The 18,196-nt window shown below is 39.4% G+C and overlaps 2 protein-coding genes across 3 annotated transcripts; both read left to right on the plus strand.

The window, feature by feature from the left end:
- The first annotated feature begins 1,133 nt into the window (after positions 1–1,133).
- On the plus strand, positions 1,134–9,669 carry LOC108095299 (A-kinase anchor protein 1, mitochondrial). Of its 2 annotated transcripts, none has more exons than XM_017196355.2 (5): positions 1,134–1,541; positions 4,521–5,762; positions 6,108–6,498; positions 6,562–6,695; positions 6,948–9,669. In XM_017196355.2, the coding sequence occupies exons 2-5, from the start codon at positions 4,542–4,544 to the stop codon at positions 7,014–7,016; spliced, it is 1,815 nt and encodes a 604-aa protein (XP_017051844.1). In that variant the 5' UTR covers positions 1,134–1,541; positions 4,521–4,541; the 3' UTR covers positions 7,017–9,669. The 2 variants fall into 2 exon arrangements, with proteins under 2 accessions (XP_017051844.1, XP_017051845.1); XM_017196356.2 differs by lacking the exon at positions 1,134–1,541 and adding an exon at positions 3,364–3,652.
- Positions 9,670–11,294: 1,625 nt separating this feature from the next.
- LOC108095298 (sodium-dependent nutrient amino acid transporter 1) lies at positions 11,295–17,039 on the plus strand. Its single transcript, XM_017196354.2, has 8 exons — positions 11,295–11,641; positions 14,282–14,462; positions 14,529–14,904; positions 15,215–15,956; positions 16,031–16,130; positions 16,199–16,375; positions 16,441–16,535; positions 16,597–17,039. The coding sequence occupies exons 1-8, from the start codon at positions 11,576–11,578 to the stop codon at positions 16,771–16,773; spliced, it is 1,914 nt and encodes a 637-aa protein (XP_017051843.1). The 5' UTR covers positions 11,295–11,575; the 3' UTR covers positions 16,774–17,039.
- The last annotated feature ends 1,157 nt before the right edge of the window (positions 17,040–18,196 follow it).

Genomic DNA, 18,196 nt, shown 5'->3' on the forward strand with positions numbered 1-18,196 from the left:
GTTGCATAGTGACCGTTTTATAAGAACATAAGATCCTGTTTTTCGGGGAAAATATTGTATATCAAAGGTTTTTAAACGTTTCAATTTCAACCATTTTAATAATTTAAACCATAATTAAAAACATTAACTCACCTGTATTTAAAACCAATGGAATACCGGCTTGAAGTTATTAAATATTTTTTTTTTTAGAAATTTGTTATAATTGATATTTAGCAAATTTCACTGCCGAGAAAAATTGACAATTTCCAATCTGTCAAAATAACAGAAACCGTGGCTATAGGATGAAGATTTGTCATTTTAAAATATGTAAAAGATGTTGCAAAATATTTTTAAAATATTCTGGAATTTTAAAAAAGGGATGGGCAGGCAATTTTTTTAACTCCTGTACACATTGAAAACATACCACTACAATTGCTATCAGATAAATTTTTAACAAATTATCGGTGGTTTCTAACATTTAATATGTTAAATAAAGAAATCCAAAATTATACGATAAGGGATAACTTTTAAAAAAAAGGGTGGGCAAGCAATTTTTTGTACTCCTGAACAAATTAAAAAAAATACCTCTACAATTTACAACAGATAAATTTTAACACATTATTTGTGGTTTTTAACATTTAATATGTTAAACAAGGAAATCCAAAATTATACGGTAAGGGGTAAAGGGTTGGGCAAGCAATTTTTTGTATTCCTGAACACATTAAAAAAAATTCCTCTACAATTGACATCAGATATATTTTTAACAAATTATCGGTGGTTTCTAACATTATATAACATCATATTTTAAATAAGGAACTCCAAAATTATACGATAAGGAATACCCCAATACAAATTTAAATATGTTGAAATGTTTTTCCCGGAATATAGAAAAATGTTTGTATGCAGCTCCATAAAAAATTACAAAAAATACCTTCTCTTGGGGATCAAATATTTTTTTTAGAATTCTTTTCAAAGCTTCAATTCTTAATTGATGTCTAATATTGAATGAAAACTTTTTGCATATATCGAAACCGTTTTCCAGCGCACTAGCTAACACATTTTCTGCAACGGGGTGGCAAGGCTGCCCTAACGTTTGCCACTTCAGAGTTGCTTGGCAGCCATCGGTAGACATCGATATGCAGTAGCAACCCTAGTTGTGCATGTGTTGCCATTCGACCCGATGACCAAATCCACACACGTTTTTTTTGGCTTTGTGCAAACAATTAGGTGCAATTCGGAGCAAACAGCAATTGTAAAGTGCGCGGGACGTCCAATCGTGCTATTTTGTTATCGTGAATTGCAACGTTACAAATAGGCGGCAGCTAGAATTGCCGAATCCGAAAAGAGATGGCAACACTGCCGCACGCCGGCCATGTTATTGTGATTTGTAAAAGGTGGAACGTAGACACGTGTTTAATTCGTGCAGCTCTCTAACGTTGAGAAAGCCAAGAAAAACCCCAGCAAACAACAAAAAGACTATTAAAACACGCGAGTGCAACATAGATTATTAAAAAACACCCACAAACGGAGTGCAAAATAAGTTACCCAAGCGGTTGCAAGAGGTAAGAAATTGAAGCACGCGGAACATAACCTAGTACAAAAAAGTGCGTTGTGTGTGTTTGCCAAAACAGAGAAGATGGAAAATGGTGTCATGTTCTGTTCTGCGTGGGGAATTCTACGAATTGGTTCCACTTGTCTGTAACCGTTCTTTCTCTGCTCCTTTTACCCTCCTTCTACACTTCCCCTCAACCGTTTTTTTTTAGTTTTTGTTCGAGTGTTGAATCTTTGTTGTTGTTGTTCCGGCAAAGTGACAGTGGGTGGCAAAGGGAAAAATTTGGAGTTAAAATCGACGATTACACAATGCCATCACACATACATACTTAAATACAACCAGACAGACAGAAAGAGAGCATAAGTATGCTATCTATTTGTGCGTGTGTGTTTTTTACAGCTTTCACCGTTAAATGTTAGTTTTTTACTGCTAGAAAGAGAGCCAAAAAGGAGCAGCCACTCCCACATTATATATATTTATATATAAATAGAGAGATATTTTCCCGATTATACAATCCCCGCCCATTTTGGCCACCATATGATCGGAAACCACGTTGCAAAGATTATAACAATGTGGACTTTTTCGGCTAGCTGGCAATGTTGTTGCACCTGGCTTGTTGTTGTTTTGATGCTCTCTTCACCCTTCTCTCGCTCGTTCGCTCTTTCGGAGTTTAAAGAGGAATTTCCAATTTTTGGCTGTTGCTTTACTTCCCCTTCTTCTATTTTTTTAACCACATGGAAATTCGAGTTTCGAGCAACAACAACACACAAGTTCAAAGTCAAAAATTACAGAAAAGCACAAAAAACATGTTTGTTTGCATGCCAAGACACGCACGCACACACATCAGTATTCATGTGTAAACAAGCTTACAGTCTAAAATGTATATAAAAAAAACAGGTAGTTTAAATACTCTAAACTTTGATGCGAACATGTTAACTATGTTTTTCTATTTATCTGTTTCAAACCTTTTAATATATGTACATACATATGTACTTCCCAAAAATATTTTAATGTAAAAAATTATTCCGGTTTAACAAATGATATTCTCTATAAATTAATTTTGATTAATTGCAAAATCCTACATTTAGTGTTGATACCCTATTAAAAAAATCTGTAAAACTCCCCGTCAGTTGGTTTTTTTTTTTTTTTTATTAGGAAATGCCACAGCTGTCTGCCCGATTGCCCTTCTCTCCAACCGCCCCCCACCAACCCCTGTGCTACCCGGCGATCTGTCTCTATTTGTTGTTTGGTGATTGGGCTTATCATTTGTCCTCTGTGAGGAAATAGTTGAAGGGAAGCTCAGTACAATGGTACAAAATAGATTAAGTTGAGGTCAAAATTATGTGCGTGTCGTTACGTAATATCATTTAAAAATCAATATAAAGTAAGTCAATAAGTGCACACGATAATAAATTTCCCAAAACTGCAAATTTTGTATTTGCCCACTCTATAAACCTTCATTCAAAATAAACAAAAATCTAATTTATGTTTAAAATTAACCACTGTTCCTTCACGACTAGCACATTGTGGAAATGTTACTAAAAAAAAATTGAATCTGCATCTGCGACTGATTTGAATGGATTTCGAGTAACGGATTGAGGATTTCTTTGTTCTAATGAGTTCGCCGCTCTTTTTTTCCGTCTCTTTCTCGTTCGCACTAATAAGGTGTGAGTGTGTGTGGGTGGCAAGGGGCGCTAAAAAAAACTTTTGCCACTACGCATCCTCTCTTTTTGCGCGGGGAAACAAGAAGGGGGGGCCAGAAGGGGAAGATGTGGATGGAGTAAAGAGCGGAGAATTGGTGCCGAAATAAAAAAAAAAAACCCCGAAGAAATGGCAATTAGAAGGCGGGCAAAGTAGTTTCCCTTCTTATATCGAGCAGTCGATATCGATATCTCGAATCTTTCGAACAATATAGCCGGCATTTCGAAACCGAAACAATAGCCCGACGAAAAAAAAAAAAACAAACAAAAACAAAAGCACTCAGACTCCAAAAAAAAAACCCTTAACGAATTAATGCCATAAAGCGACAAAAAGAAAACGAATATCGGAAAAAAACAACGAACCTGTTTTTAGATCAGCTAGTGAATTAGTGATATCTAAAGTGATACAAATAGTTAAAAGGTGAACCATTTCTGGCAAAGTCTTGTTTTCGTAACTTTTAGTTTTGTTTTGTAATTGTTTCGTAACATTTGCCTGTTGCCGTAAACGTAACGGTTTGTTCTCGCACTCTCTCTTTCTCCGTCGCTCTCTTTTGCTTTCTTGTTGTTCTTGCGCACGCGCTCTTCATTTGCGATCTTGCTCACTCTCTCTATCCCTCTGCGTCGTCTTCACTCACTCTCTCTCATTGCGTTTTTCCCTTCCGCGTGGCATTCAAAAATTGGTTTGCACCTTATTTCGCTCTCGACATATGTGTTGTCGTCTATATTTATGTATTTATTTGTTGCTATTAATACGCAAAAGTTCAGAAAGGAAAAAGCCAATTCAAATACACAAGCACAAACTAAAACACACATGCACGCGCACTATTGCAAGGAAGCACATGCACGCGGGTCTCGTGATTCCGAAAAACAATCGAAAACCTTTTTTTTAGGTTTTTGAAATATTTAAAAATAGATTTTATTTTGTTTAAACGGTCATGTGGTGTTATCAACATATTTTCTTTAAATATTTTGTGAACGCGATTTCCAAAACAAATTAAAATGATCTTATCTAAGATATTTTCAATTTCGTTGAAATACTCTCAAAACCAATTTATTCACTGTTTACAAAAATAGTATTTTGTGTACTTTTTGATATATTTTGTCATGACAAGCATTTAAAATAATTATATACGACGCTACTTCCTTTTTAAATTGTTGCCCTGATAAGAATTTGCCTATCGATTGGTCAGTGGCACATTTTATGATTGTAAATTAAACAGAAGTGTTGGCATCCTCTCTAAACCTCATCTAAGTAGGCCTTTTACTTAAAATCTATCCATACCTTACAGATCCTTCAATATTCAGCGAAAATGGTATCCGGTCGTCCTCTACTCTACCTGTCACTGCCCGGTGTAGCATTTATACTCGGCGTCTTTTGGTTTCGGCGTAGAAATAAAAATCGTTTAGACAAGCCCGATGACGAGGACACAAACGGCATCACCGGCAAGGACTCGTCGATTGAGCCCGCCGTGCAGGCGCGCAAGGCCAACGGAGTCCTGCAGAATGGTAAACTGCCGCAGCAGCCGGCCAGCAAGTCGATGAACATCAACGGAACCGTAAGCAATGGCAGCGGAAACGGAAGTTTCAGTGGCAGCAACAGCGGAAGTGGCAGCGATGAAAAGGACAGTCCAACAACCATGTTGTACGGCAAGTCGGCACCCATCAAAATCCAGAGCAACGGACGCAGCTCGAACGGCAAACACCAGCAGCAGATTGACTCCGAGATGCTAAAGTCCAAGATCCAGGATGCCGAGCACAAGAAACTCTGCTCCATAGACGAGGACTTCGAGAATCTCTCCTCGCCTCGTGACTTGCCCGATTCGGTGAACAACCGTGTGTCCTTTTACAATCGCAAGGCCAGCCAAAAGACCGTGGAGCCGGTGGTGATCAAGGCCACGCGTACACCAAAAATATCACCAGAGAACTCCTTCCTGGAGACCAACTACACCAGCAAGGAGTGCGAGCAGAACAACAACTGCGAGCCCAAGGAGGCGGCCAAGGAAGAGGTGGTGGTCAAGAAAGAGGTGGCCAAACAAGAGGCTTCTAGTGGTGTTGTGGCCAACAAGCAGGAGCAGCAGACGGTTCTCAAAGAGGAGGCGGTGGACAACAATGGCAACCAGAAGCGCAATGTGGATGCGGCCAGTCCCTCGTTGAGCATTTGCAGCGTTCAGTCGGGCGATTCCGGCAAGGGATCCAGCCTGCCCCGCTCGGAGGCGACCCGCGTGAAGGCCACCTACGAGTTCCTCTTCCCCATCAGTCTGATCGGACATCTGTACGGCCGCAAGCGTACGTTCATCAACCAGATCAAGGCCAAGACCCTGGCCAGCGTGGCCCTCAGCAAGAACCCGTACTCGGGCAAGGTGCGCATCTGCACCATCGAGGGAACCGAGAGCGAAATCGATGCCGCATTGGCCATGATCCGTCAGCGTTTGCCGGCCAAGCGGTATCCCAACTTTACCATGCAACGCATCCACTATGCGCTTCCGCAGACCATAGTTCCTCTTTCGGCCGAGAGCCTCTACAATCTACAAGTGAGTGATGGTGTGACGATGACAAAATGCGGCGACGATGCCGCCGACACGATATGGTTATGGCTAAAGCTAAAGCTCTTTTGGCTAACTGGCTGATTTCATTTGATGATTTATGGTAGTATTCCTTCCGTTGAATACGCAGAGAGCACTTGCATTTCTCTAAGTGGTTGGTGGTCACACACCCACACCGCTGTTCTTGTCGTGTCGGCGCGATCGGTTGTTCCGAGTACCAACTTCAATTTCGATTGCGATTGCGATTTCGATTTCGAGTCCCCATCCTTGATATTGCTGTTGTATGTATCTTCATCGTATATCTCTAATGCCTTGGCTAACTCCTCCCCGCAGCTGAAACTGATCGAGGGCATCAACAACGATGTGGTGGTGAGCGCGGTGATGTCCGGGTCGCACGTGTTCATCCAGCACCCGCTGCACCCCTCGCACCCATCGCTGCCCATGCTGCAGAGGCAGCTGTACGATACCTACTCCACCGAGGAGTCGCCGCTGCTGCCCAGCTTGGAGATCAGTGCCGTGTGCGTGATACCCATCAATGGGGTGTGGTATCGCGTGCAGATCGTCGACAAGGATCCCGAGGACGAGGAGCGCTGCCTGGTCAAGTTCCTCGACTTTGGCGGCTACATGAACGTCGGCTTCAGCACACTGCGCCAAATTCGCACCGATTTCATGAGCGTGCCCTTCCAGGCCACCGAATGCATCCTGTCCAACATTGAGCCCATCGGTTAGTGTGCAGATTTAATTCTATCTATAAAACAATACTAATTCTTTTCCTTTTCGTTGACAGATGAGACATGGTCCATCGAGGCGGGCGAAATCCTCAACCAACTAACCAAAGGCATTGTCTTGCAAGCACAAGTCGCCGGCTACAATAGTCACAACATACCAGAAATCTATTTATTCGCTTCTCTAGGTCCCAATGTGAGTATTAACCGCCGATCAGAAAGAGATGGCCTGATTTAATAGAGGGAGATGGCTGCCATAACAACTCAATTAAGAATACTTCGCCTTTTGAGTAAATTGTAGTTGTTGGTGTTTTAGCAGTTTAGAACTAATTAAGTCTTTACAAAACTAATCACATGCTTTACTTTAGCAACTGACTAAGGCAATTGCTAAGGCACAACGCCCCTTTTTGTTCAACGTAAGTTTTCTAACTCTTGTTCTTATTTGCAGAATGTAATCTTTATCAATAAGGAACTGGTCGCCAGAAACCTCGCAAAGTGGGTGGAGATGCGTGACTAACAGCCTTCGTGAACAACTCAACTAGTAACCAAGAACTACATGAAAACAAAAAGCAAACTTAAACAACAATCACTCAAACCCAAATCAAGCAACTTGGCAGTGCAACAAAGGAATGCTTGAGTCTTGTGCAGCAGGCTCGAGAAAGGCCGATAAATTCGGTTACCCCGGATTGCGGCTGGATGCAGCTTTTACAGACCGCAAATAGCACATAGCGTATAGCAACAGGCAGATTCCAGAAGAACTGCCAAAAGCAGAGGCCCCCTAACAAGAACGTTCGTTAAGTTGTAAAAAAAGCGACTGAGCCTAAAGAGAGCGAGCCCCTCAATCATAAAATAACAAACAACATCCAAACTCAAGAAAATACACACACGCATATATGAATAAGAGCACCTAACACCTCACTAACCCAAAAACACATACAACAATAAGGCAAACGTTTGTTTGTTGACTGCCCACGATTGGATACCAAACCGGGGGGGAAGATCAAGATCAGCTAGGTTACGATTTTTGGCCACATTCATCATGGCACCAACGGGCGGGCGGGCGTTAATCCTACGGATCGGCTAGAACTGTCGGGTTTGAGAAAGAACCGCTTAAGATATTACCATACTCAGTTTATAAGTAGGCATTACTACCTAGTGTACATAGTTTTTATAAATTTAACGAAATGCAAAAACAAAATACACTAAATAAACTTAACTAAAATATCAAGCGTTCATCAGATATAAAACTAAACAAAAAACGAAAAAAAAAGTCAAATTACTCTTGGCAAAACCTGATAATTTTAATTTTTTGTTGCTACTTTGCTGAGATTTGTAAATATAATAATAGGCTTTCTAAAAACGGATAATATCTGAACGATAATTTTTATATATTTGCATGCATTATATAACGTTTGTTTAATTTGTATTCATACTGAAACTACTCAAACCGCAAAGAGTACAAGATTACTTCGAACAGCTGAAACTTAGATGGAGATGATGGAATTGGAAGAAAAAAAAGAAAAACAAATCAACCCTTTGCCTCACCTCAAACACCCGCACTTAAGCCGCAGAATGCCTAACAAACAATGAAAAAACATTTAAGAAACAGACAAAATAACGTTACGAATTCAAAATATCTATATATGCGTGTGTGCCATTGTTAGTCAACAAACAAACATAAAGTAAAACAAACAAAATAGAAAAAACCCATTCAGTTAAAAGAAATGGATACTTGTTCCCAGACCCATTGTAAATAAAATCCATTTTGACAGACAGACAAATGCAAAAAAGAAAAAAACAAAAAAAAAAACTAATTGTTGCTACCAAAACTAGCCTACTGAAAAAAGGAGTGAAGACCTCAAAATGCCTTTCTTTCAAAATTCTTTTGTATATGCAAGAAGAACTCTCTTAAAACGAAACAAAAGCAATGAAAATTGTTGCAAACAAAAATCGCTTACAGTTACCAATTCTCTGGGTGTTTATAGCTTAGCAGCAATTTTAGGTAGAGTTGTTCTAAGTGCAGCACAACCACAACACCACACCAACACACCAATAACACACTAACCTACACCAACCACTCAACCATGTTAAACATATTTATTTTGTTGAGAAGAAAAAGAGTTTTTAATTTCAAATGTATTTCACATTGAGAATAGATCGGCAGCAACGGAAACAATATATAAACCATATATATATATATAAATATATATTAGATTTCTTTGGAAATCGTAATTCAGCTTAATAGTCGTCGTCGTCATTGTTCTCATTGTCGTCATCGTCATAAATAAATAATTTAGTTAATATAACGTACAAGTGATGATCCACACATATACATTATGTCAAAATGAAAGACTTGGCGTGTTATTCTTTTCTACGGTAGTTTACTATTATTATTATCGCTATCATTAAATCATTATTATTATTATTATGAAACTTTTTTTTGCTGTTTGTTTTTAGATCTTTCGTGTGTAATTACTTTACCATTATTTGCTAATTTAAAGTAATTCATTCTAATCGTTATCTTAAAACATTATTCACTTGATTAACTATTGGAGGGGCCAAGGAGGTTTTTGGCGAACGGGGGGAACCCGAATCTCCCCCACTTCGCCCCCTCCCGCTGCCTTCCACACTGTAGTGCAAATTCGTTTAATGAATCCTTGTTTTTAATGTCGCCTTTTAAAATTCTATGAAGAGAAAACAAACTATATTTTAGTCTATGGAAAACTACTTATATTATTGGTTACTCTTAAATGAAACATTATTCTTACGAATAGGTCAAAGTCTTATTATTTCAATTTGTATTCGCCAGAGTTGTCAACGTTCTCGGTGTTCTATCGAATTCATTGTAGATTTGTCACTTGTACAATTGTTGATAAACTGATTAACTGATAACTGATTAACTGACATAGAGATAATGCAAACACAACAGACATGATGTAGAGCACATATTGAAACTAATTTTAGTGGATAGCGAGAGAGAAGAACCCTCCCCTAAAGATCATCGTATGTGTGTGGTACTTCTATTTTTTTTCTTATCTAGTAATGCTGAGAGACAAGAGTTACGAATAAGATTTAATTTATAGACGCATTCAAGTGAGAATAATTTACAAATCTAGTTATTAACTAAATATAATGCAAGTACATTAAAATAAAACATTATTGAAAAGGAATTAACTGTGTTAAGAGTTTTTATTATGATGGCTTGGGTGGCTATTTTTTTCAGCTGATACAAAGTGACGCAATAAAATGGAGTTTTTCAGAAATTATCCTGGGAATTCGAATGGCACTGCGACTTATCGCAAAATTTTATAACCGGCAGAGCTAAACGTGAAATCAAATTTATTAGTTGTGTACTTTCCCGACACGAGTATAAAGGGTTCCTTTTCACAATATTTTAGTACGCCCGATAAGGAAGTTGAAGTCATCGTCCTGGTCCGATATGGTTTGTGATCCCCCAATAAATCCATTCTTCAAATTCACCGAACCCCAATTCCCGTGATACAATGAAAAGATCGAAAGGGACTTGCACCAATTGACGTCTGGCGCTACACGATATTGGATATCAAACGATTGTGATATCGAATCTTGAAGGAGAACGCTGCGTCAGAGTCATTGACCAAAGGTTTGGCTTTAAAAGTGGTCAGGTTCGTTCCTCAATACAAGAGCCCCGTAAAACTTTCATTGACCGGAGCTTGGAATTCTCCGGAATCTTTACGGAGGTATAATTAGCCTTGCGATAATCGATTCCTAATTGGTTTTGTCTGCAGTTTCCTTTTCATTGTGTTTTTTTGGATTGGTCACTTCGGGGTGATTACTAATCTTTATTGAAAATGTCCAGTCACGATCGGTTCGGATAAGTTCGTAAAGTTGTTTTACTATGTCTGGGTCTAGGGGTTCGTCTATCGGTAGTTATTTACTACTGCTGACCGTTTAGGGTTATTTCGCCTGCCGGTTTTTATCTTACTCAAGTGCCTTCCTCCGTAGCGCCGGACAGTGAGCCCAGACTATGTTGGCCCAGTCCATCGCCGGTGGTAAATCCATGTATCCACAAGATATCTTGTGTATCTCAATATCTGTTGCCTTATCAGTGATACGGGGTTTCCTTACACCCTGCATAAAATATTCATACTATTTGCGAAACTAACGACATCACACGAATATAAAAACTGGAAACGTTCAGGTTATCTCACAGGTAACACAAGTGGAATGCTTAAAGTCAATTGGGAAAGGGAAAACATTTGCCTAATGACTTACTACTTACTTACTTTCAGAAACTCTCAAACTTAAATAATTTACTTTAACTATAGAGTGAACACAGTAAGTTTGTTTTGTATCATAAAACAAACTGTTTTATTCATTTTGGATTTTGGTATTTTATCAAGCTCGGATTGTGAAATAATTTCTACAATCTTGAAGTGTTTTTTTTGAGTGCAGTCAACACGTTTCTAGGTACATTCCGTGCGGATCTCTTCAGCCTTTCGGTGGGTACTTCCTTATCCGCCTAATGGAACCCCCGTGCTGCGCGATCTTTACGGCGATCGCACGACGAACACACACGAGAGCACGATACCAAAGTTTTAACCAACCTTCTGCCCCGCTTCCGCCGCACAGCTCGGCACTACCTTCCAAGTGCAGGGGCACCGTCACCAGCACCAGCACCATCACCTGGTACAGGTACTGCCGCCGGGTTTGCCTATGTGTGTGAATAATTTCACGCTTATTACTTGCTGAGCGCTGGCAAAACGCTGTTTTGCTGCTTGACTTTGGCGGTTCTTAAAGCGGCCAGCAGTCGCAGTGTTCTCAGTTCCAGCCGCGGCATTCACGGCACCACAAGCGCGCCTCCGCCGAAAAGCGAACAGCCAACCACCAACTACCAACTACCAACAGTCGACGGCCAGAATTCCATTAACGAACCACTCCGAAACTGCAGTTGGAGTTAGCAGTCAACCATAACCAAGGGCTGGTCAATGCAATGTGCTTATTAAAAACAGTAATTAACCAGTAAAACGTAAATAGTAAATAACGAATAACAATTCACAAAACGAGAAAGCCAAAAGCTAAAACCGGGCAGAGAAGATGGAGTTGAAAGGCATTCAGCCGCAGAATGGAACCTCAAATGAAGTCGCCAACGGATCACCGGAAGTAAGTGAAGAAACAAAAATCAAGGAGCTAATAATATCCCTAATGGAATCGAAGCGTTCGAGTGGCGGCACTCGAAAAACTCAAGTGCCTAGACTATCTGATTAGAAGGGGCAGTACCCGAAACAGTCAGTAAATTAAGTATACGCCTAGTGCACCACTAAAAAGCTAACTAAGAACCTGGGTAAATTTGTGAACCTCACCTGGACTTTCCACCCACTCATTTATGCTCTTGATTAGCCCTTAGTCATATCTGTCCTTTCGTTTCGCTCAGTGTGCGCTTTACAGCCCCTCAATGAGTTTATGATCATTGTGATCATTAAGGCAGTAAGGCTTTAATTGCGGGCTAATCGACCGACAAACGAAAATGCGATTTACGGTCCACCCCAAAAAGGGGTAAAAGAGTTTGTCAGGCGGATACTATATGCATATCTTATACGCTTTACGGCCTCTTGCGCCACATAAGTATCCCAGTGCGACGTCTTTTGTTCTATTTAGAGCTCAATAGTGCCCTAAAAACGTTAGTTATCTGGGTAACTAGCGCTCCGCTTTAGATCAGCGATACTATACAATGTGTACTATATGGCCGAAGAGAGCTGGAAACCAGTTTTCACTGCAGCAGCCATAAACTGGCAATAATACTATATAGAAGGGGGCTTTATAGAGTGACAAGTTCACTTCACCGCTCTCTCTGTTGTATTACAACATTTCCCAGAACTTGCAATTCGCTAAAAAGTGTGGCAACAAACAACCAATTGATATTTGTTTCGGAAGTTATAAAGATATTAACAGATAAAGTAATAATAATTCCTCGGTTAGTATACAAAACACTTATTCATAAATATTTTCTCCCTTACAACTACAATTATACGTATATAAATACTATAAATAGTAATGTAATTCCCCCAAAGAGTCATCTTCCCTTGATTGCATGCAAAGTGCAGATGATCTAGAGATCATGGAGGTTTCTAAATGTAACTGGTTGATTTGAATGGTTGGTTTTCCCCTGGAATTAAAGTCCCCCACAAACTGACATTGACAGACCGAAACCAAGCTGCATTAAATAGCGGTCAGCATAACTTAATGAGTGTTTTTCCCAAGTTAGAATTTCCCAGAGTGCAGAAATATAAAAAAACCCCAATTATGCATTAGACAAAAATAGACATTGGTTCAACGTCCTACAATCGGTAATTTATCTAAAAGTATCTTTGGTAAGATATCAAAAAAGTTACACACTGAATGTATTAACTAGATTTTAACACCTTTTTGTGCGGAGATAAAGTGGATAAGCAAACAGTTTTGGCTATTTCATAGATACCCCATTGTTGGTAAGTCTTGATGATGCGGTTTCGTTTTCATTTGCCTCGGTAATTGCCCTGCCTCCCCCAGCTGAGTTATTGTTTTATTTAAACAGCTTTTTTCCCGAATAGCACAAATATGTAAGCGGCAAAACAGTTCTCGCGTTCCCAGCTCTCTGATAAAATAATAAAAAACAATAGCCAAGTTCCCCAACTGTTGCTGCCGTGCAAATAGAATGGGTTGGAAATAGATTTTGCCCATGGGCAATCATGTTATTACAAATAATAATAGCAATATTGAAATTAAATAATCACATCAGACTTGATGGTGCATTAAATACCTTGAGGACGATTTCCCATTTCAAATCTTGAATATAAATGTTTTAATAATACTTTAGCATTGTTTTGCTACTAGAAAACAATTTAAGCAATTGTTTGGCATGCCTCATTAGCAGGCGACAGATGGTTTTAGAGAATTCCCCAATTTAATTTAAGTACGCTTTTAAATAAACTTTGTTTTCATTTAAACATTGGAATATTATAATTAGAAGTGAGTCAGTTAGTGTAACTTAATGGCGCAATTAAAGTGAGAATTTTCGGAAAACAAATCGTTTTCTAAACAGAACTAAATGAATAGTTAGTTACTTTAAGGTAATATATGCAATCTGACTTTGATGTGTGAATGTAAATGAAAAGTATATTAGACAAATAGTAAGGGGGTTTTTTAATAGTTGCGCATTAGGCACTTTTTGTTTTATTTAATTGATAGTTATGGATTTCAATGAGAAAATGATTCTAATTTTATGATTCTAAGTAACGATTCAGTGACCTCATCGATCTAAACTGAGATGCTTATGATCTACACAAAGTGAATCGTTTATGGAAATTGATAATCACATCGAATCGATTTCAAAAGCCTTTGAAAATATAAAAGAAAGAAGAGATGGACTCGAAAGGATACTAAACAGTCTCGTGTAGAGCAATAATACTTGATTGATAGCTGGGGCGCCTTTCTTGAGAGTCCACTAAAAGTGGCTCTAATCTAATCATAATTGGGCGCCTAAGATAAATATGCCATAATGGGCATATATATGCACTATCAGACGAGGTCTGGTGGCGCATTCATTTGGAGTGGGTTATCTGGCAATGGATCTGAAATTCCGCGATCGTGTTTGTCCAAGAGTCCGAAACTCGGGACGTGATGGGTGCATAAATATTTAGTCATGTGTCTGGTGTTTTTTTTTTTTTTTGTTTTTGAGAATCATCCAAAATTGTATTCCCCGAATTGCGATATCACTTGGCACATATTTGCTCAACAAATTGGCAATTCTTCTTTGTTTCACAGAAGAAAGATGCCGAGAAACAGACGGTGGAGCGAACCAATTGGGGCAATGGACTGGAGTTCCTCATGTCCTGCATCTCGGTGTCCGTGGGATTGGGAAATGTCTGGAGGTTCCCGTTTACGGCCTACGAAAATGGAGGCGGCGCCTTTCTCATTCCCTACATCATTGTGCTCTTTTTAATCGGTAAGGATAACAGGTTTCCTTTCAAATATGGTAATCTAATTCAAACCTATATATGGTATTTCATAGGCAAACCAATGTACTATCTGGAAATGATCATGGGACAGTTTACGAGTCAGGGAACGGTGAAGATCTGGTCAGTGGTGCCGGGCTTTGTGGGCGTGGGCTATGGCCAGGCCTTCGGCACCATCTGCATCATCTCGTACTACTCCTCGCTGTTGGCCCTAACCCTCTACTACCTGTTCGTGTCCTTCCAATCGGAACTGCCGTGGTCCTACTGCCGCGACGAGTGGACCAACTGTGTGGACTCCAGACCCGCTGACTACTCGGCAAATCTCTTTTCTGGCATGTCGTTGGCCAACGCATCGGCCAGGAATTTCAGCAGCGTTAGTGTTTTGGCCGACAACAGCACCAAACTGCAAAGCAGCTCCGAACTCTACTTTTTGTAAGTTCTAAACTATTAATTTCCCCACATTTAATAACTTGAGGGAGGCACTCATAATTACTAATTATTATTATCTCTTTCTGTGACATTCGTAGAGTGATTGTTTTATTTTTTTATTACCACATTTTCTCACTTGTCTTTAAAGTAAATAAATGTCAGTGGAGTGCCAAATAATAAATAGTTATTTAGTGCAGTCATTATTTGATTAGTTTTGTTTTGCGTATATGTGCTAAATGCATTTAGTTACAAATATTTCGTGTTAATTTGTTGTGATAATGACTTAAGCCCCGTGTTTACTCCCTCTCCACAGAGATGTAGTGATCAAGGAGAAGCTGGACATCTCGGACGGTGTGGGTGACCCCGACTGGAAGCTGACCCTGGCGCTATTCGTCGCCTGGGTGGTCATCTTTTTGGTGATCATGCGGGGAGTGAAGAGCTCCGGCAAGGCGGCCTACTTCCTGGCTCTGTTCCCGTACGTGGTGCTCTTCGTCCTGCTGATCAGGGCGGTGACCCTCGAGGGAGCCAAGGACGGCATCCTCTTCTTCCTGGAGCCGCAGTGGGGCGAGCTGCTCAATCCCACCGTTTGGAAGGAGGCGGTGGTGCAGTGCTTCTTCTCGCTGGCCGTCGGCTCGGGACCCATCATCATGTTCGCCTCGTACAATCGATTCGATCACGGCATCTACAGGGACGCCATGATTGTGACGACTTTGGACACGTTGACCAGCTTGCTGGGCGGCATTACGATATTCGCCATCCTGGGCAATCTGGCCCACAATCTGCAGATCGAGAACATCCAGGATGTGGTGCGGAGTGGCACGGGCTTGGCCTTCATCTCGTATCCGGATGCCATATCCAAGTTCCAGGCGGTTCCGCAGCTCTTCTCCATCCTGTTCTTCTTCATGCTGTTCGTCCTGGGAATCGGATCGATTGTGGCCCTGCAGAGCACCATTGTGACCATCATCTGCGATCAGTTCAAGGGATTCAAGTACTGGAAGGTGGCGCTGACCACCTCCGTCTGTGGGTTCCTAATGGGATTGGTCTACGTGACGCCGGTAAGTTGGCTTACTAACTGAAACTAAGTATTTTATATTTAATATAATATTTATAATTATTCATCATTTTTCAGGGAGGACAATGGATCCTCACTCTGGTGGACTTTTATGGCGGAACCTATGTGGTCTTCATTCTGGCCATTTTCGAGCTGGCTGGAATCGTTTGGGTTTATGGTGGGTGTTTCTCACACTATCTACATATATTAGCATGATTTTAATGATTTTCAAAATCAATCCTAAAGGACTGCAAAACTTCTGCGACGACATTGAGTTCATGTGCAATCGTCGGGTTTCACTGTACTGGCGAGTGTGCTGGTCCTTCTTTACGCCAGTTATGATGATCATTATATTCATTTACTCGATGGCCACCATCGAACCGATTAAATACAGCGAATTGTATTTCCCCGAAGCCGCCAATGGTAAGTTACTATTTGAAAAAAAGAAATTTTAAATTTTAAATTGTTATAATTTTTGTAACTTTTAGTTTGCGGATGGTTGCTTTTCGCCATTGGAGCTGCCCAGTTTCCACTGTGGGGTATTTGGTACATTTCCCGTCATCCACAAGGCACTCTTTGGAATGTAAGACTAAATAAAGTAACTAAATATAAAGGGTAGTTCTAAATCTCCCGTTTATTTACAGTCCTTTAAGGCCTCGATGAAACCCAGCGACCGTTGGGGCCCTGCGAATCCAGACACCAGACGCGAATGGGTAATCTTCAAGAATCAGAAGGCCGCGCAAAGAGCCGTCCACAAAGAGACGTCCAAACTTGGATTCTTCTGGCGAAAACTGACCAATTTCTGCGGCAGCAACAAATAGTGGGTGGAAAGAAGGAGAGAGCGGGGAGCCTAGGTGCGGATATCGTGGGGATATCAGAGATTACGACTAACCATAACCACTTGTTATTTATATACGCCATTTTGTCAGCCTCTATGAAGCCATCACAATTGCGAAGCAATCCTTCGACCGAATATATCGCATATATCAATAAATAAATACCTTTTTTTTGTTATTCTATGTACAAACTTCATTTCTTAATGTGATAATATTGAGCAGAACTAAATAAATTATTGTTATCGAAGCAAGGATCTTGTTTTATTGCCGAAAATCAAAATTGTGTTTGATAGCTTCCCTGGCGGCCACTTCAAAATCTGATTAAAATTATAAAAGTTATGGACTTAGAATTAGTGAACTTTGGCCAATTTAACAACTTTACTCACCAACAATGCGAAAATTGGACAAGAATTATTTGTTTAAACGTTATAGCATAATACTCCCGATTCACAAACTAAATGCAGACATTCTATGTTTTTAAATTTTTATTTTATTTTTATTCAGTTTTTGTTTGTTTTTCTTTCATACAAAGCCCTTTATTATTGTTAAAATTTCAATTATTTTCATTGGTTTTTTCTTCATTAATTAATAATTTACAGTTTTTATAAGTTTTCCCTTTCTCCCTCGACTCTCGTCGACGTCTTTCTCCTAATGGTTCTTCTTGTTGCTCTTTCGGCTCCATGGGGTTGTACATTATAACAGTACAGCAATTGATTTATGTAATATGGTAAATTTGCTATAAATAGTGGGAATTCTTATGAGGTAAATGCTTAATGAGCAAAAAAAAAACAATTACAATCGTCGTCAGATCAGATCAGTTAATGCTACATACATAATACATAATATATATGTATACAAGATAACAAATCGTAAGTCTAATAAACATTCTTAAAATTCATATCTCAAATACAAATACAATATTTGCTTTAGCTGTTAGTTGTTCTTAATTTGTTTCGGTATCGGTTTTTTGTTCAGTGTATTTGTTTTGGAAATTGGGGTTCCTAACTTTTTAGTTCGTTTTTAATTAAGCTTTTTACTATTTCGTGTATGTAGGTGTTGGTTTTAATAGTTGTTTTGTATTGTTTTTTTTGTTGTTTTTTTTTTTGGTTTTTAAATCGTAAAATACTAATTTAGCAAATGTAGGCACCCTAAATATTAAAGCTTTTGCAAAACACGGTTCCTCGGTAAGATATAACAATATATTTTGTTTGGGGTTTCCCATTTTAAATTTAAATATACAATACAGTAAATTCAAAATAAACTATTTTATTAGCCACAGATTTTTTTCTGCTTTCTTTTTCTTTTATTTACTTACTTTATTTCTTTTAGAAATTAAATCTTTTTTCCTTTTTAGTGGTTTTTATTTTTTGTTTTACTTCCATTTTAGCATTAGTGTAGGGTAAGTTTA

The sequence above is a fragment of the Drosophila ficusphila genome, unplaced genomic scaffold (genome assembly GCF_018152265.1).
Source record: "Drosophila ficusphila isolate 14025-0441.05 unplaced genomic scaffold, ASM1815226v1 contig_198, whole genome shotgun sequence".
Taxonomy (NCBI): Eukaryota; Metazoa; Arthropoda; class Insecta; order Diptera; family Drosophilidae; genus Drosophila; species Drosophila ficusphila.